The following is a 25,064-nucleotide window of genomic DNA, read 5'->3' as shown; positions in this document are numbered from 1 at the left end:
GGTATCAATATGCATATGTTCCCTTTGTCCAGGGTCAATGTTCTCCCACAAATGGAACTTATGCCTAACACCTGTGTGCCAAGACAGTTTTTTCTCTTAGTTCTCTTTTCTAATATCTAAGCGCCACTATCTGGAGCTTTCTTTTGAAACACTTTATTTCTTTGTAAGCCACAATACAAATTATTAACTGATGATTAATTTCTAGTCATGTCTCTTTTAATAAGTGGACGTGAAGAAGAACTACTCCGGACTTGAACAGTCCCTGGCTGCAGTCCTAAGTTAGGGTCGTCTCACAGCCACGTGGTCATGCCTGAAAAGTCCCTGATTTGGGAGTGAAATAGAGTTATGTTAAAAGAGTAGGAATGGAATCACAATGAGAGAAAAGAACTGCAATCAGTTTCTCCTGGCAGAAACATCAGCTCCAGTCCAGAAGGCTCTCCCTAGAGTAGGGGTCATAGCCTTAGGCCGTGTAGTATTTGTCACACAGACTCCACTGGAAGGGTTGTGACACTTTCCCCGTCTCCCACCAGGCTTCCCGGTGCACTGTGACTCGGTGGGTACGGTGCTGGCTTCTCCAAGCCCACACCTGTTACTTCTCTCCCAGCAAGGCACTAAGAGACTCTCCGGGGTAGGAGCTGGCTGCGTGGCTGCGCTCTTCATAAGTGAGTTTAACTATTGAGTCAGTGTAGGCTTGCTACAAGGGCCAAGGTCGGTAGCGAGAGCAGCCTCTATGTGTCTAACTAGTGGCAGGAACAGCGGCTGCTAATTTCAGAGCACTTACTGCCTTTGCAAGCTCCTCCACTGGCTGCAGCCCCTGTTTATAATTGCTGTGCTCCTGGGATGTCCTGTGACCCTCAGTTCCTCGAACCCTTCTATGCCCGTGACGTAGCTGCTCGCATGGCTGCTTCTGTATACCGTGTGCTCCTTGGGTGTTTATAGATTGTATTTCCAGGATCCAACAGAGTCTAGCCCATACAGAGGCTTGGCTGATGTTGAGTTTTAAATTTTTATTTGTTTATTTTTTTAAATTATTTTAATTTGTGTGTATGTGTGTAGAAGTATATGCTCCCATGTGTGTGTTGGGGTCAGGAGCTAAAGTTGGTGGCTTGAAACTTAACTCTGGTCCTCTGGGAGAGCAACAAGTGTTCTCAACCACTGAGCCATCTTTCCAACAACCCTTGGTATTTGTTTGTTTGTTTGTTTGTTTTTTAATCCAAAAATGCCCTACTGGACCCAGCTGCTTCACTTTTGCCCCACTATGGTTTGTTCAACAATGTATATACAGGAATTGTTGCACTTGTGCAGAAGTTATAGCACAAATGTTCCCTACCCTACATGAGCCTCAGAACCGCCCTTAGCTCCGCCCATGTCACGGCTCATTTGTACACAAAGGCATCTATTTCCAGGTCTGTTTGCGGTAAAAAGCAGACATTGTGTAAATTAGTGAATTCCGTAGTTTAAGCTACCCAAACAATTTTTGCATGATCAATGCTAAAAAGTTGTTGAAAGAATAGTGAGTTGAGGGGCTAGAGAGATGGCTCAGAGGTTAAGAGAACCGACTGCTCTTCCAAAGGTCATGAGTTCAATTCCCAGCAACCACATGGTGGCTCATAACCATCTATAATGAGATCTGGTGTCCTCTTCTGGCTTGCAGGCAGGATATTGTATACATAATAAATAAAGAAATCTCTATTAAAAAAAAAAAAAGAATAGTGAATTGAGCAAGGCCCCGAGTTCTGCACCCAGGATCCTATGCCAAATCCACACCCAGAGCTGGTCCTGAGGCATGGACCTTAGCACATCCTAGCACAGGTCATCCATCATCCCATGGACCTCAGCACATCCCAGCACAGCCACTTTGGGAAGTTGCCACATCCAATCAGAATGGCATTTGGAATGCAGGCATCTGATTGGCTAGTCCTGACCACATGTTTACTCCCTAGCTGCAAGGAGATACCTGAAGATGGTGTGTGGTATTCTTGACCTCTGAAGTGGTTAGTGGCCCTCCCGGGTTTATCACCAAGAAGATGAGTCCTGTTCCCAAATAGGAAGGAGACTAGTGTTGTATGCAGTGACTTCATATGACTACGCAGTTAACGTTTAAGCGGCATCTCACCACTGACAGAGACATATTTCTTCAGAGAGGATGCTCATAGCTGTTAGGTGAGGGCCTGAGGGTCAGCACTGTGGCATCCCTGGTGACCAGGTGGTGGTTTTAGACTGGTTGTGATGAGGAAGTCCATGGAGACAGTGTGGTTTTGCCGAAGCTGCTATTACAAGTACCCTTGACTTGAAAAATAGAACCATGCAGTCTCCTAGCCCTGTAGTCCAAAAATCTAAGATCAATATCTTAGGCAGGGTTGGGTCCTTTTGAGGGATGGGAAGGAAGGCTCTAGTCTGTTCTTTCGAGTAGAGAGTCATCAACGAGGGCCCAGGGTTGCTTTCTCTTGCTACACCTGAGTGAGAAAGCATGTGGATGGAGCTGTGATGCGGAGCATCCCACGGTTGTAAAACAATGCAGCCTTGGGGATGAGAACAAACTATAGAAGGCAGAGCAAAGCATCAGGAAGCTCCTGCATTCTAAGTTCCTGAGCCACCCGACCTCCCGTCCTCCATGCTTACCACTGCTATGAGCTACCATTTCATTAAGTAGCCTTGTGGTTTAGCCATTTTAGGCTGACATTTCTTGTTACCTGCAGCCAAGAGCATTCTTAAGTGATGCAGGATGTAGCCAGATCTGTTAGGCTGCTATTCCTTTGAGACCTGGGATTAGGTTTAGTTGACCTTCATGTCCAGCTCAAGGCTAGATGTTCAGCACATGCTCGTCCGATGAACCGATGGATGAAGGTGTAAAAACGTCATCATCATCAATAGGTCACACTCCAGCCTTACTCCATGCAGTGAGCAAAGAGGTTGTACATCTGGGGAACAGAGGGAGTGGAAAGAAAATTACCAAGCAAGGAGAGGATGCTTGCACTCCGGGCTTCTTCCCCAGCCTGCATGAAACCGAGGGGGTCTTCTATGTCCCCTCACCTTCTTCAGCACCTTCACTCTCCAAACCTGCAGCCCGTCACCAAGCAAGTCCTGTCCATTTACTCCCAGGTTCTGTCTCACCACCCATTGTCTGCCCATCCTTGCTGTTATAAAAATAGAAAATGCCAGACTTTCGATTTTATCAACGAAGACCCAGGAGCCAGATGCTGGCGTGAAAACCTGCTAGCTCAAAGAAAGCGCTCAGCTGACCTTCCTACTCCGCTCATGTCCCAAAGGAAAAAGCTTTTCTTACTCAGCTCAGCTGACATCTCAGGAGGAAAAGGCTTTCTAGCTTACCTGTCAGCCCAGGAGGAGAAAGCCAAAATCTAAAGAGTCAAAGGGCTGAGGAGCTCCTTCTTCTTCTCCACGCTGCCTTAAATACCCTTCTCTCAAAGTCCCTCCTGTCTACTCAATCCCTGTCAGCTGGTTTCTTGTTCCACATCTTGACCTAGGGTTAACTTTATTAAATCCTGTGTACAGAAAGCTCCTGGATTAAAGGGGTGTGCTAGAGCTGAGCCACAGCATAATCACCTGTTTACAAGGAACGGAAAGTTCTTGGGATAAAGGTGTGTGTTAAGGCTGAACCACACCAAACAAGAAACAAGTTTTTACAGTTCACAATCTCAGGGTTCACAATGGGATCAAATATCCTGCAACACACCCTCGTTTCTTAGTCCAGGCTTCCATGATGTCTGGAAGGCTGCACTGGTTACACCACTTTCCTCAACAAGGCACCCGGTTTCATTTCTACCTCCCCTTCTACCTCCTTTCCACCCCTCTGCCAGAGAGATCCTGTGAAAATGCAAACATACCGTGCCCTCCCCTTGCTCTCAAACCCACTCCACCCAGAGAAAACTGTAAGGAAGCCACAATCACAATCAGAATCCTGAAAGTACACACAGTTCTTCCACCTCAGCCTGCCTGTCTTGTCCCCTTTTGTCCCATCCTACCACCACTGACTCTCCTTTGAACACCCAAGCTTTTCTTCACCTTGCTGTCTTGCTTGGGTGTATGCGTGTGTGTGTGTGTGTGTGTGTGTGTGTGTGTGTGTGTGTGTGTGTGCGCGCGCGCGCGCGCGCGTGTGTGTGTGTGCACATGTATGTGTACATGGGTGCACATCTCTGTGAGTATGCACACACATATGTGCATACATGGGTGTGAGGACCAGAAGTCAATGACCTCCTATGGTGTTTCTCAGGGACTGTCCACCATGGCTTTGTTTGTTTTGAGACTAGGTCTTTCCCTGGCTTAGGGCATGCTGATTCAGAACACTGGCTGGCTAGTTAGGCTGTCCACCTATCTCTGGCTCTCCAGTGCTGAGATCAGAAACATGTGCCACAGTGTCAGATTTCTTTTTAAATATAGATTCTTGGGACAGAACTCAGATCTTTATGATTGTGTGTCAAGTACCTTACTCCAATCCTCCAGTCTATACCATACTGTTTCAACAAAATTCCCTTCATCTGGAACATTTTTTCATTGTTATTATTTTTCTAAGTTTTAAGAAGGCAATATATGCAGATTCACATAAGAACACATAAAATACATATGTGTATCGCATGCATGAATTCACCCACAGGATAAAGATTGTTTGTTAGCCTAGAATTTTTGTTGCTATCAACTGGGTGATGATTCAAGGTCCTGATGGAGTACTCATTTCTCACAGCGTCCCCCATAAAAGCCACTGGCCCGATATTAACAGCTTTTCCCCACTTTGCTACCTGTATGGAATTCCACCAGTAGACTCTTCGAGTGTTACACATGGAACCATTGCTTGCTTTCCTTCCTTTCTTTGGATGGATATTATGGCGTGATGGTCCCTCTCTGTTTGCATGGAGCTATAGTTAGTTCGTGCTCATAGCTGTAGCGTTTCCCATTATAATTGTTCTGTAATTTGTTTATCTGTTCTGCTGTGAGCGTCTGGGTTGTTTCCTGTTTGGGTCTATTATGAGCAAGGTCACCACTGACATTCAATTAGATATATCTTAGGGCCTGCCCATAGGAAAGCCCTGTGATGAGGTTTTCTAGCAGCAGATCTGTTGTGCTGGGCATCACAGCATCTTTATCTAGGTGGGGATTGTGTGAGCTCCACTCCAGGACTGGACACTGCTTCATGTTCTTATTTGTCCCTCACAGCAGGCCCTAGAGGTCAGAGTTATCATTCCTACCCTGCAGGTGAAGGCGCTGCTTAAATTGCAAGCATGGGGCTCAGGTCTGTGAGAGCCAAACCCAAGTTCTTCCTGTAATGATATACGCTGGCTGACATATGCTGGCTGCTTTGAGGTCTGTGGGCCCATGTTAATAACAACGTACAACTGTGACTGTCTTGGGGAAGTGAACTTCCTTGGAGAGCAAGGCGCCCTGAACCCAGTCTTTGCTGCATGTTAGACCCACCCAGTGCCTGCCCCAAACACAGTGGCTGTGATGAGGATGGAGTGGGTGTCTGCATGCATCTCATTTGCATGCATCTCATTTGCATTTCTCTTTGGCTAGTGATACTGGGTCGGCTGTTGCCCAAAGGGACCAGTGCATGGTTGCTTAGGTCTGTTCAGATCTCTTGATCATTTCAAAATGTATTTATTTTTTAAAAATATTTTTATGTGTATGGGTGTTTTTGTCTGCATATATGTCTCTGACCTCTGTTGAGGCCAGAAGAACCTGTCAGATCCCTTGGAACTAGCATTGCAGGTGCCTGTGAGCTGCCTAGTGGGTGCTGGGTATTGAACCTGGGCCCACTGGAAGAGTGGCCTTAACTGCTGAGCCTTCTCTATAACCATGCACTTGTCTCCAAATGGATATTTAACAGTTATTTATGTACCATGGATACTTTTATTTTGTAGCTATCTATATGCATTACAAGCATTTTAACTCAGTCTATGGCTTATCTTCACTTAGAAATAATTTTATTTACACTATTTATTTGTATGTGGGTATATGCTATGGTACATGTATGGAGGCCAGAGGCAAATTGAGGGACCTAGTTCTCTCCTTTTACCCACTGAGTCATCGCACTAGGTTCATGTCTTTTTTTTTTTTTTTTTTTTTTTTTTTTGGTGTCTCTTGAAGAACAAGAGACATGAATTTTGATTCGCTTCAAGTGAACATTTTTCTTTCGTGCCTATTGTCTTTTCTTTGCTATCGCACAGTGGCTTTTCTGTTAGAAGTGTGAGCTTTTTAAAATTAACTAATCAAGTCACTTTACAGCCTAATCCTAGCCCCCTCTATCCTCTCTTCCCAGTCTCACCTTCATGCCTCCACCTCCATCCCATCCCCCTCTCCTTCTTTTCAGGGAGGAGACTCCCAAGGGGATACCAAGCCACTCTGGCACCTCAAGTCTCAGCAACACTAAGCACACCCTCTCTCACTGGGGCCAGACAAGGCAGCCCAGCTAGAAGACAGGGATCCAAAGGCAGGCAACAGAGCCAGACACAGCCCCCACTGCCATTGTTAGGAGACCCGCATGTTTACCAAGCTGCACATCTACTACATATGTGTAGGGGGCCTAAGAACTGTGAGCTGTGAATGTACTCTGAAGTTGAGGCCACTGTAATGTAAAGTCAGAGCTTAGGGCCATATCTGTTGACTACCAAACAAATCATGCTATCTCTCCAAGCCTCGCTTTCTCTTCCTGCAAAGTGACGTAAAAGTAAAAGTTCTTCTCTTAGAAGAACCTGGTGAGATAGAGTGCGGAGTTCTGCAAGGCGCCAAGCATGATGAAACTGCCCTGTAAAGACCTTTTGTGCTTGTGTCCAGCAGTGGGCAGAAGAGAAGGAAATAACCTCTCCTGTTGTTTGTTTCCAGTATATCAAGGCCTTTTACAATGAAACCTGGGTCAGAAGGCATGGACATCCCATAGACGCGGATACCCTGACTCTTCTCTGGTCTGTGACTGTGTCCATATTTGCAATTGGTGGCCTGGTGGGAACGTTGCTGGTGAAGATGATCGGAAAGTTTCTTGGGAGGTCAGTAGGGGGATTGTTTCCATTTGGGGGTCCTTTCTATAATGATTATAACATGTCTACATCATTATCAATGTTCCTAATGACAACAAGATTCCATATAGTTTAACTGAAAAGGCTTTACTGCCTAAAGAGCAAGAGAGTTGGAGGGGGGGAAGAAAGAGGGTGGCAGTATCCAGGAAGATTGGGTAATACAGTGATGAGTGGGGGCTGAAAGTGTGGAGGGTCTAGGTTGTGTAGAACCCAATGAGGGGACCAGGGAAGTGATGGCCTCAATTCTCTGTCCTACTGTCTTCTGATCTGCTGCAGGAAACAAAAGGGCCGAGTTGTTTTCATCCAAGAGGCCAGAATAGAGCAGGGGGGAGAATGGGTCTGGGTCACAGCACAGAGCCATGCAAGTTGTTCCACAGAGGCACAAAGTGATCATCCTTGTAAGACAACCAGCTATCCAGGATGGCTTCTACTGTATGACTGATGGTCACTTGGGGGAATGTCAGGCTGTTCCTGTCACTGATAAGGCTGCAACAAATTAAGTATCAAAAACAACAAGTTTCGAGCTGGGGAGATGCTCAGTCAGCATAGGACTTGCTCCATGAGTGTTAGGACCTGAGTTCAGATCCCAAGAATCCCCATTAAAAAATCAGGTACACACAGCGGTGCATCCTTGAAATCCCAGGGATGGCAGGTGAGGTAGGTAGCTGAGATGAGAGAGCCCTGGAAGCCGGAGGGCCAGCTAGCCTAGCTGATGTGGAGAAGTTCCAGGCCAATGGGAGACCCTGTCTCAAAAATGATGGAAGGTACCCAAACAATAACTTCTGAGGTTGATCTCTGCCTTCCACATGCACCCACACAACAGTGAACCCCTGTACAACACACACACACACACACACACACACACACACACACACACACACGTGTAAGTTTCCACCCAATCCCTCTTGAATCAGGTCCATTTTGTTTGCCTGATCCCTAATTTATTTATGACTTGAATCCTTCTCTCAGGGCAAATTGGCTTATCAGACCTCCACCTCCTGCCCCCCTCAGTATGTTCAGTCTCCTTTCTGTTAGCAACAGCCTCTTGGGGGCTGCTGAGGTGTGTGTGGACAAGACAGTCTTGGCAACTTTCACGTCTGAACTTGAATCATCAGTTTCCCACTACTAGATGGATGACCTTGGCCAAGTCATCTAATGTATTCAAAGCCCAGGATGATGGCTTCCCCCTTAGGCAATGTTACAGGTGTTAGGGAACAGGAGTGGAGAGAGAATGCTATGAGAGGTATCCCAGTGAACAGAGACCGTGAATTTATGGCCACCTTGTTCTCCATACAGAGTAGCTCCTCAATAAGTCACTATCTTGCATTCAGACAAACTAGAGAGGGGAGTCAACGAGGCCCAGAAAAATCTCTCAGATTTTGGGGTTACAGAAACATACACTTCTATGAAGGGTCCCACCCAGTCCTTCCTACCCTGCTCATTAGGATATTTATGTTTCAGCAAGATTCTCTGAAGACCATGTCGGTGATATCTACATGGTGCCTGTGAAGGTATAGGGTGTCCAGTGAGCGAGGGGGACTTCTGGTGTTTTCATAGTCCCCAAGGCCAGGTTCAGAGCAGTGACTACTGGGCTCAGAGTATTAGGAAAGCATAGGCTCTGCCGAGGGCACTGAGAAACGTTCTCTAAGGTCCTCCAGCATCCCAGGCATTCTCACATACTCTTGCTGCGTCCGCTCTGCTTTGGTGGCTCTATGATGGGAAACGGGAGGTCAGAGAGGCCAGGGGGTGCTGTGTAGGCTCAGCTGTAGCTCACACGGGCTGAGCTCATGCTGGGCCCAGCAATTCAAGCACATCTTTTTGCAACTCAAGCAGATCTTGGTAGGGCCTCTGCCCGGCCACAGAACTGTGAACTCAATGGCTACTGAACCCTAGGCACACAATGAGGTAGCACCCAGATGGCGCCACTCCGGCCACAGTCCTCCTGCCTATCCCAGTTAGGCACAGTTGTCCCCGCCCCAAGGCTCTGTGGACTGTGATGTCTACCCACCTCATACTTGGCTGTGCACTCCTGCCCCAAAGCTGTCCCTTAAGGAGGCTCTGCACCAGGCAGTGAAGTGGAGGAAGGTGCTCCGGGAATTGGGGAGCTAAATGCTCCCAGCCGCCATTTATGGAACTCAGGACTTTGCCACCTTCATCTCCTAACTCATGCTTTTGAATCCTCACCTCAGCCCAGAGGGGTTGTGGGAGTGATGCTTTGAGACCAGATGAGAGTGCTCTGCTCAGTAAGCTTTTAACCACTGCTGGCTCCTCTTCCTCGTCCTGGGAATCAAGGCCACGTCAGAAACCCTCCACTGTTGTCCTTGCTTTACAAGCCGTGAACCCCATGCCCTGTGAGGCTCGGTGGCTCACCTCCTTCTCGAAGAGCGGGGCTGGTCTGAAACACAGATCCAGGCCAAACTGACCCAATCCCTCCTGGGACTGACAGGGAGAAGAGGACAAGGAAGCCAGATCCCGGTGAGGGGCTGAGGGACAACAGCAGCAGCCTGGGTGTGCCACTAGAGGGTGCTACAGTGTGTGACTAGAAGAAAAGTTCAGTGGACATGGATCTCTGCTCAAGTTGGAACTGGAGACTGTTAACTCCAGCAGTGGGGGCAGGACTGGCTACTGATAATCCCAACAGTCTCTGGGCATGGATGGGAGCTGTGGCTGGACCACAAAAAGATCTGTGTTCAGAGAGCAATGGAGATGGGGAAGCTCAAATAGCAAAAAAGTCTCAGGAGAGGGGACACATGACCTTAGGCAGGCTCCAGGGATACAGTTTTTCCCTCCTCCGAGGCAGTCTCTAAATGGGAGAACTCAGACCATAGAGAGTTCTTTGGAGCCATCTCTCCTGTGCTGTTGCCCCAGACCCCTCTATCCCTCCTGACACAGGACGGCCTGTCTTCTGTTTACAGATGTAGCCGCAGGCTCAGCTTCAGCTCTTGGCTTTGATGCTGGTGGCTCATGGGATATCTTTGAGTTACATGAACTCTCCAGCCCCACCTGGATCACAGTAACATGAAATTAAAGTAATGGCTTCTGTGAGCACGACCTAACAGAGATCAAAGTGGATGCTGGGTATAAAATGCTCATCCTAGCAACCAATTATCATGGTTCCCATAGCCATGTGAGATATGAGTGGCCTTATCACCATGGGCTCTTCCTGATGTGGGTCACTAGTGCTCAGTGGAGCAACATTGTTTTTCTTTTCTTCTTTCTTTCTTTCCTTCCTCTCTTTTTTCCTTTGTGTGTGTGTATGTGTGTGTGTGTGTATGTGTGTGTGTGTATGTGTGTGTGTATGTGTGTGTGTGTGTATGTGTGTGTGTGAGTGTGTTAAACTATGCAAAATTGTTCTCATTGCACATATCCTTACCTCTGGAAATGGGTAAAAACAAGAAACAAAGTAAGAAAAGTAAGAAATCCTACACGGGCTTTAAAATCAGATCTCAGACAGCCTGTGCAACCACATCTATCTGCGCAGCACACGCATCTGAACAGCTGTCAGGATGGGGGTTGGGCACTGTATGGATACACTTGGGTTTCTGGACAAGAAAAGCACCCCTCCCGAGGCCCAGGGCTGCCACTGGGGCAGAGAGAGAGTTCACCTGCAGGCTCTCATGGCCCCTGAAAGTACTGAGGATGAGTGACAGGCTCAGCAAGAGGCAGCTGGTCCCCCAAGGGGAAAGTCTGTGAAGCGCAGACAAGCAGGACCCACCCCAGGGAGACCTGTGAGGGCTGAACATGACGCAATTTACAAACTTACATGGCATCTCATGTCTCCCAGGAAAGCCGTTAAATGCCTGTCATGGAGCCCAAATCAAGTTGGCTCAAGTCCCCAAAGGAGTTTGTTGGCACACGTAACTTATGTTGGACCAGCCAGCTCCCAGAATGTCATAAGGAAACCCAGCGATCTGTCTTTCTCCTCCATCTCTTAGCCGTCTTCCTGTCAATCTCTTCCATAGAGCGCCAGCGTCAACCAGCACTGTGGTCTCTCTCTTAATAATTACCTTAAAAGCATCTGGTGCTGGGCTGCAAAGCTCTGTTGGTAAAGTGCCCACCGCACAAACACAAGAACCTGGGTTCAGATTCCCCCAAAACCCAGGTAGAGAGAGTGGGAGTGGCGGCCACCTCCTGTAACCCCAGCCTTCAGGTCTGGGGGAAGAGACATGGATCTCTGATGCTCATTGGCCAGCCTAGCCAAGGCAATGTGCTTCCAGTTCAGTGGAAAGAGATAGAGGCATAGAGTCCTAAGTTCTGATGAGACCTTCCACCTGTTCAGCTACGCTTGATGTTCAGCACGTGTTTGACAGGGTAGCCTTTAACCATGGAGCTCTGTCAAGCACATGGGAAGAAGTGGAGAACAGTAGAAGTCAAGCTGGGGAAGCAGGAAAGGATGGAGAACGTGGCTGATGTGGAGTAAGGTATCATCTCGGCATTCAGGCCTAGTATGGTTTAAGGGATGCTGGAAGGCACACACAGCCTCTCCATTCACTAGGGCTGGCAGACAAGTGCTTTGCAAATGCAAACCAAAATAGTAACCCCCCAGTCTCCCAGCTACAAATCCTGATCCTGTAAAGGCTGAGCCTGTAGAAGGCAGCTCCCACGATTCTCCTAACCCTCCCGTGTCCAGGTCAAGTCTCCTCACACTGAGCCTTTCTCAGGGACCTGTTGTCCAACCTCTCTATCACCCTATCGATTTTCCTCTCTGCCTGAGAGCTAGTGGCTTTCTAGGTCACACAGGGAAGGCCGATACTATTGGAGAAGCTCGCAGAAGTGAATCAGGCACCGTGGGTGGAGTTGCAGAGGATAGTGGGTTCTGCTCTCAAAATTGATGCCCCTTGTTTGTGTTGCTATGCTCATCCTTGGGAGAAAATGGAAACACGATGATTAAAACCTGCCTCTGAACCCCAGGGAGCCAGCTTGGAGAATTATTTGCGCATAAGGTTTTCTTCTTCTCTGGGAGGCCGGCAGGCTAGAGTTATTTTGGGAAGAACGATTTAATATGATAAAGTTGCTAGCCGGGGTGCATCCCTGTTTGCAAATGCTTCCTGTCTGACTCAGATGTGACTAACGTTACCACTGGGGATGGTGCAAAGGTTTAGGCTAGAACCTCAAAAGACATCTTGGCTTCTCCCTCTCTTTTCACCTCTGTTTGCCCAACAGTGAATGCAAGCAGGTCTGGATTCAAAATACACTGGGATCTCATTGCTTCTCACGACCTGCCTCGCTGTCAGCCTGGTTGACAGCAGCCCTTGCCAACACTCATATGATAGCCCCTGTCCCCTTCTGGCCATGAACAGCTCAGAGGCCTGAACAGTCTTGTTAGAAGTCGGGTCAAGTCCATCCTTCCTTTGTCTTCTGTGGCTAACTCCCCTCACCAGGGGTAGAAACCACATAGCCCCTGGTGGCCCAGAACACCCTGCCCTCAGGAGCTCCTCTGTCACTCTTCTCTACCTGCCCACTGCTGCTTCCTCCCTGGTCCTCCACTGTCTCCAGCCATATTGACCTCAATGATAGTGTCTGGATATCTATTTCTCTTTACCTGGAATGCTGTCCCTGGCAAGCTGTCTGTCCCTCCTTCACACCTTCGCTCGTACACCTTCCCAGACACACCCTCCCAGTCACTGTGTAAAATTATAGCCCCTTCTGTGCTTCATGTGTCCTAGCATCGGTCACCACTTGGCATGCCACATGTTTCATGTTGCATTGAGAAGACTTAAGAGTAAGGATGTTGCCATGTTTGTCCTATAAAGCCAGAATGGAGACTAGTGCTCAGCACATATTCCTGTGTTGTAAATGTTTGCTGGAAGAATAAATGTCTATGAGTGAGTATGGCAGCTACCCTTGCAGGCAGATTGTATCCTGGTCACTGGAGTGCTAGCTCTTCATTCAATGGTATGGCCTTGATTAAGATGCTTGCAGGCCTGATTCTTCAAGATTATTCCAACTTGAAGTTGGAGAAAGGGCTCAGTGGCTAAGATCATTCCCCGCTCTTTCAGAGAACCTAGGTTCAAGTCCCATCACCAGCATTGTGGCTTATAGCTGTGTGTAACTCTAGTTCCAGGGGATCTGGTGCCCTCTTCTGGCTTATGTGGGCACTAGGCATGCATGTTCTACACAGACTTATATATAAGCAAAGCACCCACACATGTTAAAAAAAGATTATCTAATTCATAGTGTATCTTTTACAGTGAATATACAGTGGTTAAGCCTGTGCCTGCTTTACAGTGAAGGCCTGGGTTTGCTAGGTGGGACAGCTGCTTTGAAAGAGATGGCTCAGAGGTTAAGAGAACTGGCTGTTCTTCCGAAGGTCCTGAGTTCAATTCCCAAGGACCACATGGTGACTCATAATCATCTATACTGAGAGCTGGTGCCCTCTTCTGGTGAGCAGGTATTATATGCAGGCAGAACACTGTATACACAATTAATAAATAAATCTTTTTTTTAAAAAGAAAGAAAGATAGACAGAAAGAAAGGGCAGCTTTGTGATGTCTCCGTATGAACAACCTTGGCTGAAGAGGTTATCAGCAGGGGGCACCAGAGACACTCAGTTCTCGGTTCAGCCCTCTGCACATCACCTACAGAGTCATTGGCTAGCCACACATTCCTGAGACTATATCCCTGTCATAATATGTCAGGTGACTGTGTGTAAGCGCTGTTGGTGAATCTGAGGAGCAGCCCGGCTTGAGAGCCCTCACAGAGGTGTGACTCCATGGCTTTCTTTCTCACATTCTTTAACATCCACTCTAATGGCAGTGATGCCAGGGAGGAGGTGTCTGTGAGGGAGCTGAGGTTTGGTTTCTAGTCAGGCTTGTTAGCCCTTTGTCCGCAGAGTGAGGGAAACACTGTCTTGGCCAGTTCTGAGAACTGACATCTCTGACAGGCATCTCTGATAAGACTCTACCAACAGGGTTGGGCCTGCGAGGCCGTAATGGTTAAGATGTGGACCATGGAAAGAAATGTGCTTGCGAGAAATAGTCTTCCCTTTTTTTTTTTTTTACAGTCAAGCACCTTCCATCTTTGGGATGGAAAGTCGAAATGGAAAGGCAGCTTTACTGTGGTCCAAAGGCCAGGGCCACCTACTGCAAGGCACAGTTGCTAGAACCACAGCTGGGTCCCTAGAGGAGATGCGCACTCAGTAATGGGCACAGTAGAGACAGTGTGATGGGGAGGGGGGGCATGGGACACCCTGTGACTGCCCTTCCCCGCGCTCCCCTGGGAGGCCTTTCATGTCACTCCTACAGCAAGGCATAGAAAAGGGAAAAGGATAGAGGGAAAATGGGCAAGCGACAGACACCGTCCTGGTGACACATGCTCCACCGTTATCTGGGGTTTCACTTCCTTGATTGTAGTCACCTGACATAAGCTGTATTATGAAATCTTAAGGGGGAGTTCCAGAAGCAAAACAGTTGATGCGTTTTAGATTAATTGCTATTCTGAATATAGAGATGAATGTCCTACTCTGTCCTGGGACACAAATTGTCCCTCCATCTAGCATATCCATATGATATATATACACCTCACATGCACACTAGTCGTGTTTAGCCATCTTGGATAGTCACCGAAATAACTGTTTTTCCATCATAAAGTCCATTTAAATTACATTAAAAATAATAAAATCACACAACTTTGGACTAGATAACACATCTATGTGGCTTTGCTTTCTAAAGGACCTACTGGACACAAAGCTCCCTTTTGACTTTTGCCCCCCAGTCCCTCAGTTCTCCCTGGAGACACCCAGTACTACAAGGTTGAGTTAGTACACACACATACACACACACACACACACACACGTACATACACATACACACACAGACACACAGGTACACACAAGGACACACATACACACACACACTCATACGCGTACATAGTCACACTGCTTTTCTACACAGATCACTGCATAGTTTACACCAAATGCTGCACACTGGCCTTTTCTCTTCTCTCGACAGCTCTTCCCGATTCAGATTATAGGAAGCTACCTCTGATTTAAGGCCGGCACAATACCCAGGCAAACAGGCTAGAACTTAGTGTTCTGTTAGTGAACACTTGGGCTCTTTCAACCATCTGCTACTGTAGGACACCATTTGTGAGGATCTTGGTACCGTCGTCACAGCTGCAAAAGCCAGCGCCTATGCGATGGTCCAGAAGATGCAGACAGGAAAAAACTTAGCTCCAATGATGACATGAGGCAGAAGTCACAGAGGCTCACAGAGGCAGCTGCCCTAGAACTCCAGAAGTCCAACTGCCACAGGGGGTGCCGAGTCTCCCTTGAAAACCCCCCACTTCTCATAATTTATAAAACAACTCAATGTTTCTTAATTCACTTAATGGTTTTTTTTTGGGGGGGGGGAAAGGCTGCTTCCCAAACTCTTTTGACTGCCTAACCTCATAATTCTCAGCAAGTTTCTAACATGTCAGGGTCCTGGTTAACTTTGTATGACCTCAGCATGGAAGAGTGCTTGCCCCAGAAGACAGCTCTACATGCTAAGAGGACTAATCATGTCGGGTGCTTAGATTAAGGCCTGTCACACAGCAAGGCTTGAATACATGGAAGCTTTTAGGTTGGTTCTACAAATGAGGAAAGGGAAACAGAGCCTCCTCACTCCTTAAAGACAGAGCCAGCCCAGGAATCCAGCCCCCCAAGTGAGGTATGAATCTCAACTGTGAGGGCCCAGGGACACATTGCTGAAACAGACAGTGGTCCTGACACAGAGCAGTAAAAGTAACGATTGCCAAGGGAATCTGTCTGGCTCTGCTTGGTGGTTCCAATGCAGCTTGACATCTAAAACTGTAGTTCATTAAATCTGAGGTGCCTATTGAACATTAGGAAATATGATTGTTTTATTGAGGGAGAGGGAGCAAGTGAGGGTGGCAGGAAAGAAGGGAAGAAGGAAAGAGAAACAGGATCAAGGCTGCCAGCTTAGAACAGTGGGAGGCCACGCTGGTTGTCCAGCTGCTGTCTGGGCACCATGCTCCCTGACTGTTTTTGTTTGCCTGAGTTTCCTTGGTTACTGATTCCAGTCCTAGCTATTGTCCAATCCCCAGAAACAGACTAAAGCCCACCAGAGAGGCAGTACCAGTGGGCAGCACTACTCTGAGCCAGCCAGCTCTTTGGGGACCCCCTCCCAAGGCCTTAAGGCACTAGCATGACAGAATGCACCTCTTTTCAGAGAGTCTTTACACAAATCATTCTTCTAAATGGTTTATCTGACTTGACATGCTAATGCCTTTGCACTAGAATACTGACTGGCTTCTGTTTTTCCCCTTAGCCTAGTTCTTACATTATAACTTGCCTTTAAAAATGCTCAGTAAGCTGGGCGTGGTGGTGCATGCCTTTAATCACAGCACTTGGGAGGCAGAGGCAAGTGGATCGCTGTCAGCTCAAGGTCATCCTGATCTACAAAATAACTCTAGGACAGACAAGGCTAACACAGAGACCATGCCTCAAAAAACTAAAAAAAAAAAAAAAAGCTCAGTAAAACTCAGAATTGATGAACTCAAACACTACCACAAGGACTCCATAGTTTTCAGGATGGCAGTGCCCCCATCCACCCCATTGTGAACCTACAGGCAGGGAGTGATGCCAGGTTCAAGGTCACACAGCCAAGTGTGTCCCATCCCACCGTCTGGAGGGACTGGCTTCTCTGTTTTGGAGGCAGACAGGACACTCCATGCCTCCCAGTGTGCTGTCCTCATCAAGTCACTTTTCATTCCAGGAAGTACACGCTGCTGGTCAACAATGGATTTGCAATTTCTGCAGCATTGCTGATGGCCTGCTCACTCCCAGCAGGAACTTTCGAGATGCTCATTGTAGGACGGTTCATCATGGGCGTGGATGGAGGTGAGTGAGGCTCCACCCCAAGTGGGGAGGAAGGCAGAAACACTCCGGGGCTTGTCTGGAGTGGAGAGAGGTACTTGGGCCTGGGATAGACTTGGGGGGAGAGCAAGATTCTAGAACTCCACAGAAAGTGGGGTGGCCAGAGGTGCTAAGTCCTCCCCTACACAGTGCTGTAGCACCGGACCTGAGAAAACCAAGCTGGGTAGAGCTGAGTCACTTCCGAAGCCCAGGATGGCTTACAGTGTATCATGCCTCCCTCTGTCACCTTCTTTATAAAGTCCATATTCTAGGTGATAAGTTGCTTGTCCAAAGATTCTGGGCCTCTGACAGCTCATCTTGTCATTCATTCACCAAGTGTTAGAATACTGACTGTGCCCTGTGTTCCAGTTTGCTGGGGAGGAGTCTGCTGCCGGGGCAGAAGGCATATAATTATGCAAAGGAATAAAACCTGGGATAGACTGGAAGAAAACAAGGCAGGGCTAGGAGACAAGGAGGTTTTTAGGAAAGCCAGCTAGAGATGGGGAAATGCGGGCAGAGACCGGGATGCACAGAGATTCTTCAAACTGAGTGAAAATCTGAGCAGAGAGCACTGTGGTTCTGAGGTGGAAGGTGACTGGCATTTCTGAGGAAGAATGAGAGGCCAAGGAGCCTGGAGCTTGGTGAGGAGGGGAGTGTGGGAGCTGAGGCTGAAAGGGAACCAGGGCAGGATGGTAGAGCCCACAGTTAGGACCAAGTGTTTGTGCTGAGTATGAGAGGCAGCCAGAAAGGGCTGAGAGGGGCGGGGCATGGGCTGGTTTATGATTCAATGCTAACCTGTGGGCATTGGCTATGGAGTGCAAGGTGGATCCAGGAGTGCGACGGGGAGAACCAGGTACAGCCTATACGACATGGGCAAGACTAATTGGCAGGGCAGGCAGAGAGGAATGGCCAGACTCTGCCACTGGAGTGACATTCACAGACTCAGGCTACTATCAGAACAAACTGCTTTTGCCCTAAGCCTGCAGATCTGTAGAGCAAAGAGTCTAAGCCTCAGTGTTATCAGTCAGTTCTACACGTTTCAGCTTTTACTTTTAAAAAATTATTTTTATTTATATTGAAGGGAAGGTGTGTGCCAGTGTGTGTGTGTGTGTGTGTGTGTGTGTGTAAGTCAAAACACAGCTTGCAGGATTAGAGTCTCACTTTTCACCGTGTGGGTTCCAGGAATTGAACTCAGGTCCACCAGGCTTGGCAGCAGTCACCTTTACCCAGTGAGCCATCCCACCTGCCTGCGTTCTGTACTCTTACTGTTGTCGGTTTAATTCTCAGTTCTCTTGCTTGCTCAATTGGAGATAGAAATCATAAAGAGAGGGGCCTCACCCAACCAAGTATCTGGGAGCTCTTCTCATGAAATTCTCAGGGCTCCAGAGTATACAGCAGGAGGCAAAAGGCCCTAAGGTGCGAATACTGTACAATACGTTAGCCGCAGTCACTTTTGGCCAAAGCAAAGCCAATGGGAAGAGCAGACAGATCTCCAGCTGGGAATGTGTTTGCAGTGGGGACAAGCACTGCAGCTTTTCTAGCAGTCTGAGCCTCCTCCTGCCATAGAGGAACCAAATAGCAAGGCTGCCCTGGTTGGATGATGCCGGAACGAGATCATCCTGTGTGGGCAGTAGTAGGTCTAGCAGGATCCAAGCCTGCCTGCCCCCACCCCAGGTGTGCTGGGGATATTCTTGTTGTGCGTGCTGCAGCTATATGCTTAGTTCTAAGCTTGTAAAGCTTCCTCTGTGTGGAACCAACACAGAGGAAGGCTGGGTAGGTGGGAGCTGCTTGGCAGACCCCGGTGAGGCCTCTGCCATATTCTCTCTGGAAGGTTCTATCTTTATCAGCCCCTTGGTTTTGACTGTCTCGCAGACTCACACTGAACTTGTCACTCTCTGAATGTCCACGTTCACAGATGAATGCAACTCTTTTCACAGCCACAGACTCAAAATAAACGCCTTTTAGATCCTTTTCCTGTGAGCTATTCAGAAAGAAGCAAAAGAAAAGGAAGAAGAGGGGAACTTTTAAATGCATGCTGACTTCTGGAACACAGCCTCTTGAAGCTGTGCCAAGACCCAGAGACAGAGACATCATGTCTTCTCACCAAACCCTTAGAGGAGAGAGAGAGAGAGAGAGAGAGAGAGAGAGAGAGAGAGAGAGAGAGAGAGAGAGAGAGAGAGAGAGAGAGAGAGAGCGCAAAGTGAGGGCATTTAAGGTAATGAAGTTATACAGAAAGACAGGAAAACTACTAGGCATGGGCTAGGTCGGCTGTGTGCTGATAATAAAGAATTTAAATACATGGCTGTGGGTGCGGCTTAGTGGCTGGAATGCTTGCCTAGCACTCATCATGTCCTGAGTTCAAGTCCCCAGCACCATATAAAATCAGGTATAGTGGAGGACATGCCTCATGGGAGGTGTAAGCAGGAAGATGAGACATTCAAGGTCACCCTTGACATGTTTCACTACTTATTGGGGACAAGGCCAGCCTAGTCTATCTGAGACTCTGCCTCAAAAGAAAACTAATCCCGAACATTCTAGAAGTGGAAAAATCTATTAATAAGACACTTTTCCAGTTTCATGGAGCGATTGAATCAGATTAGAAATGCTGGACACCTTTGTTTGTTTTCAAGGAGTTTAGGAGACAGGGTTTCTCCGTATACCCTCAGCTGCCCTGGACTTGGTTTGTAGACCAGGTGGGCTTTGAACTCACAGAGATCCACTTGCCTCTGCCTCCCAGAGTGCTGGGATTACAGATGCGTGCCACCGTGCCCGAGTAAAGTTAATGTTTTTAACAACATATCATCATCATTTTCTATTTTGTAGATTATTGCTGTTGTTGATCTTTTTCTATGCCTAATTTATCAGTTGCACTTCCAATAGTCATTCACATGCAGGGAAAAGCCCCGTGGGTGTAGGCTCTCTCTGCTGCTATCCACAGTTTCAGGCATCTGCTGAAGGGCTTGCAATGCATTCCCCATGGGACAACTGTACTTCCTGTTAGTGTTGAGTGCTATGAAGGACACCAGGCAGATAGAAAACTCAGAAGGGCATGGAAGGGCTGATTTCCCAGCACTGGTCAGGGAAGGTTGCAGTGAGAGGTTTTGTCATTACTGTCACAAAATACCACAAACTGTGTGTCTTAAAATACTAGCCAAGTGTGCTCTCATGGAATCCAGGAACCCAAAATCAAGGTGCATGCACACATGCTCGCGTGCACACATGCGCACGTGCACACACACACTCACACATACACACACACACACCCCTTTTCTTGTTTGTTTGACCAAATGCCTGACAGACAGACAGACAGACAGGGGAGAAGGGCTTGACTTACACGTTGGCAACGTAGTCCATCCCAGCGGGAAGGCACGGCTGCAGAAGTATGACATAGCTGTTCTCATCGCCTTCTCAGTCAGGAAGCATAGAGTGACTAGGAAGTGGGCCTCCCCCCAGTGAGGCTCTACTTTCTAAAGTTTCCAAAGCCTTCCATGCCAGCACCATCAGCTGGGGACTAAGTTTCAAACACAGTCCCTGTGGAATGTTTCACATCCACAACTAACACATGGTGTTAGTTAGTAGGACTGATTCCTTCCCGAGGCTCCGATGAGACTCTCTTCGTGGCCTCGTCCCCAGCTTCTGGTGCTGCCCAGAATTGTTGCTTGGTGGTCCCTGGCTTGATGCTGCCCCATTCTAACTTTTCATCTTTACACGATCTTCTTCCTTCTGAGCCTCTGTGTCCTCATGTGTCCTTCCTAGAAAATGCTATCTTCTTCCTTCTGAGCCTCTGTGTCCTCATGTGGCCTTCCTAGAAAATGCTAGTACTGGGTTTGGGTCCATACAAAACTGCATCACCTCATCTGGACGTAATAATACTGACAAAGCCCCTATTGTCTAACAATGCCAGGCTCATGGGTAACTGAGAATGGAGACTGGGTGTGCTTGGAAGACACAACTCCATCTCCTACTATAGGATGTAATGTTGGACTGAAACAGGAAGGCTAGATGGGCGTCAGCCTAGGGACTCTGAGGATAGAGGGATTGGAACAAACAGAGCAAAGGTCAGTCTTCTAGAACACAGTGGGGCTAGAGTGCTCACTGAGGCCCGAGGCTCACACGTCTAAGGAGGACGGATGCCAGGGAGTAGGGCCAGAAGCTGCACGAGGCTGCTTAGGGGTGCCAGGCAAACCAGGATGCATCAGGGGCCTGACCCCTGGCTTGTCACACAGCTTACCTTCTCCTTTACCACCAGCTTAGCCACAGTCACCATCAACTGACAGCTGAATGAGTGCCAGTAACCCTGCCGATCCATATGTATACATGTGTATATATACACATATTCATATGTACATACACACATACATGCATATGCATATACATATTATACATTTATATATGTACATATTATATATAGTCTGTGTTCTCACATCCATAATGGTGATAGCTCTCCTGTCCCTATATCCAGGACACAATGGTTTGTGCTGCCCACAACCAGAAACACCAGTGGGCAGATGCGGGAATTAAATCTTTAAACTATACTTCATTCCTAGAGACAACAATCTAGCAATATAGGTAGCCATCACCCCAGTCTACCTTCTCTGCGCTGTCCCCAGCTAGCACATTTTATAGAGAATCTGAACAAAGGCAGCCTGTCGTCCATGGTTCAGCTTTGCCCCGCTGGGTAGGGCTCAGCCTTGTCGCTAAGATTTACAATGTGTTTCTCTCCTATGGCTTCTTGAACTTTCTTCTCATTATCGCCTTCTATTAAGTGTAGGGTCACATAGTCCCAAGGCCGCTGCATCTCCTGTTCCTTTCAAGGCGCCATCTGAGTCAAAGGCCAACTAAGAACAAGTAGCAGTGTGTGCACACCAAGTATGTGCAGTTCCTTTTCATAATCCAAAGCACAAATGTGCTTATAATACAGAGTGGCCGTGGCCTCACATGTCCCTCCTGTCTGCTCTTAACCCCACTGTGCTGGTGAGCCAGAGAAGGTTAATACCACACCGCATCAGGCACTTTCCATTGCTGTGATAAAAAACACCATGACCAATCGTGACTTATAAAAGTTTGTTATGGCTTATGGCTCCCAAGGGGAAGGGACTATCATGGTGAAGGAGCGTGGAGGCAAGCAACAGGTGTCAAGCACGGCAGCAGCAACAGGAAGCTGAGAGCTCACATCCGGAGCATGAAGCATAGAGATCAAACTACAAGTAGGACAAGGCTATGAAATCTCAAAGCCTGCCCTCAGTGATGTACTTCCTCCAGGAAGGCTACACCACCTAAACCTCCTCAAACAGCGCCACCAACTGGGAAATAAATGTACAACTACCCAAGCCTATGGTGGGCATTTCTCATTTAAAGTGTCACGTGTGCTTAATGCCTTGACCCGTGCTGCTTCTTCCCCATGGCAATTATCATCGCTGGGAGCTGAGGAGCGTTCTCCCATGGCCTTGGTGTAATGAGCAGGAGACACAAAGGCATCTGTAAGTGCCCATCAGGTGACTGCAGATAAGTAGGGGCCTCTCTCACTTCTGCGTCTTTCCCTCAGGCATCGCACTCAGTGCGCTCCCCATGTACCTCAATGAGATCTCACCCAAGGAGATCCGGGGCTCTCTGGGCCAGGTGACTGCCATCTTCATCTGCATTGGCGTGTTTTTTGGACAGCTACTGGGCCTGCCCGAGCTGCTGGGAAAGGTAAGTGTGGCTTCCTGGGGGCAGCCACGTCTGCTTCTATCTCACTGTTACCAGGTCACAAGGAACCCTCCATTTAGAAAGCTCATCCCCTGAGGTAGTGAGTCCTGAGGCCTCCAGTGTTTTACATATTCATGGGGGAAACGCTGTGGGCATCTTTCACTTTCTTAGACCATAAGTGCTACTAACAAATGTCCTAGTCCACTGCCCCCTGACCATTGTTGACGGTTCAGCTTGCATTTGTATAGGCTTTGTTCTCAGCTTCAAAAACCACATATGCATCTTACCTGAATATGCGCTTGGCTGCTTTGGTTGTGTTGTTTTCGTAGGATCTGGCCATATGTATGATTCTCTAGCTCGCTGCTTTCACTTTACACATTTTTTTGGGGGGGGGGGGTCTCTTTCCACGATATTCACTAACTCTGCCTCACTCTTGAGGTTTTCTTTTTTCTTAAATAATCATGCAATTTTCCAGTTTGCCTGGCTGCGTGAGGAGCAAGAAGGAATGGATTAGAATCCAACACAACAACATACACAGCAGTGGTGTGGCCAAGTCCATAGCAAGAAGGGGTTATGAGGAGGTAATGGGAAGGGTGCGGGAAGGGTGAGGTAGGCTAGAGGCCCAGGAGGAGGCTATGGTTGCCGGTATGTGCAGCCAGAGCCATCAGTGGCTATGGTTAGAGAACAGTGCATTGATCAAGACCTGGAAGGAAGCTGAGTCCACAGTACCTGTTGCCTGTGACAGGTGAGGGTGATGGTAAGAGAGTGGTCCTGATGCTTCCAGGGGGATACAGAGGCATCTCCTAGCCTCCTATGGGATGAGTGCAGGAAGGAGGAGGAGGACAGGGTGACTCGGCTCAAAGCTAACACACGCGAAGAACTGTTCTGGGTGCTCAAGCAGTGCCTGATGCCAACAGCTCTTAGCACCTGGACTCTGGGCATCAGGGCACTGAGACAAGACGGCTCAATGAGCAAGGCCACCAGGAGAGTGCTCATGGCACATGCTGCTTTGGTGAGCCATCCAAAGCTGTACCATTGCCTCCTGCTTGGAGAGCTGAGAGCTAGACAGTGGGTTCAGAAGCAGAAGGAGCTCGTCCTTGGTTTTCAAATCTATCTGCTGGGCAAGCCTCACTCAGCCGCGAGCCCAATGCCAGCTTCTCTGGGGGTGCTTGGATGTAAGAAAGAAGCTGACTGCCAGGGCTTCTGTGGCCTGCCTAGCTTCATTCAACTCTGGATACAGCTTCTATCTGACTCCGTAGAGGTTCCGCGAGGCTGAATAATTGGGCAAGTTGTCCGCTAGGATGAGATGGTGAAAATGACCAGTGTGTACCACATTTTAAAAGTTTTTTTTTTTTAAAGTATTTTGACATTTCATATGTTAAAGCATTCATAACATAATTTCTATGCCAACCACTTAAAATATGTATTTCCTTTTAAAATTTTAATTGTGTCCTCTGTGTGTGTGTGCGCACGCGCGTGCACATACCAGGCACACATGTGGAGGCCAAAGGACAACTTTCTACCATAGCTTCCAGGGACTGAACTAGGCTCTCAGGTTTGCACAGCAAGCTCTTTCACCAGATGAACCTTCCTCCCTGCCTTTAAGTGTATCTATGTGTCATTATGCATGCCTTGTTACATCTGAGCTGGCCCAGCTTGCCTCAGAGCCACCTGCCTCTCACCTCTCTAAGCCGACTGTCTGGAGGGACTACAGAAACACTCCTGTTTTCCTCATTTTTACGAAAACAAATAATGCCTGCTCTATGCTTCCAATTGTCTCCATAATTAGTGTGAGTGTGTTGGAAACAGTCTGTCTGCAGGGTAAGGTCTCAAATTAAAGAACTCACTTGCTTTTCGTTTAAAGCTATTTTTAAATTCTCAAAAAGAACATTTGTCAGTGACAATAAAAACAATATAACAATTCACAGCCGGAGCCTTTACAGCATAAAAGTGTATATTAAAGCCAACATATATTAGAGTAGGGTGGTGGTGGTGCACAACTTTAATCCTAGCACTTGGGAGGCAGAGGTAGGTGGATCTCTGAGAGCGAGGCCAGCCTGGACTACAGAGTTCTAGGACAGCCAGAGCTATGCAGAGAAACCCAATCTCAAAAAACAGAAAAACAAAAAAGAAAACTAGGAAGTTGACACGGGCAAAAAAAAAAAAAGCCACATGTATAGTTCTGTCATATTGTCATTCCTGGGCTTGGTGGTGCAGACCTTTAATCCCAGCACTCCAGGAGGCAGAGGCTGAGGCAGGCATATCTCTGTGAGTTCAAGGCCAGCCTGATCTACAAAGCAAGTCCAGGACAGCCAAGGCTATAAAGAAAAACTCTGTCTCAGAAAAACAAAAGAACCTCCCGCCAAAGCCAACACATAATATACTTGTTCTCCAGGGATTAATAAAGTAAATGCCCATCTTACAAAACTCTAGATTCCTTGTCACCCATCAAACCTTTTGGATGTCAATATCAAAGACTTTCTGTTATCCCAGGT

General features: G+C 47.7%; 1 protein-coding gene across 1 annotated transcript in view; it reads left to right on the top strand.

Annotated features, from left to right (window-relative positions):
- The window catches only part of Slc2a9 (solute carrier family 2 member 9), a 117,712-nt gene that overhangs the window by 25,272 nt on the left and 67,376 nt on the right, over positions 1-25,064 (top strand). Inside the window, exons 4-6 of the mRNA XM_051164825.1 lie at positions 6,835-6,995; positions 16,742-16,866; positions 22,427-22,572. Of these exons, the coding sequence (XP_051020782.1) occupies positions 6,835-6,995; positions 16,742-16,866; positions 22,427-22,572 (432 nt within the window). The remainder of the gene's footprint in view (positions 1-6,834; positions 6,996-16,741; positions 16,867-22,426; positions 22,573-25,064) is intronic.

This window comes from Acomys russatus, chromosome 22, assembly GCF_903995435.1.
Source record: "Acomys russatus chromosome 22, mAcoRus1.1, whole genome shotgun sequence".
NCBI classification, from domain to species: Eukaryota; Metazoa; Chordata; class Mammalia; order Rodentia; family Muridae; genus Acomys; species Acomys russatus.
This window is presented reverse-complemented; position numbering and strand designations above follow the sequence as displayed.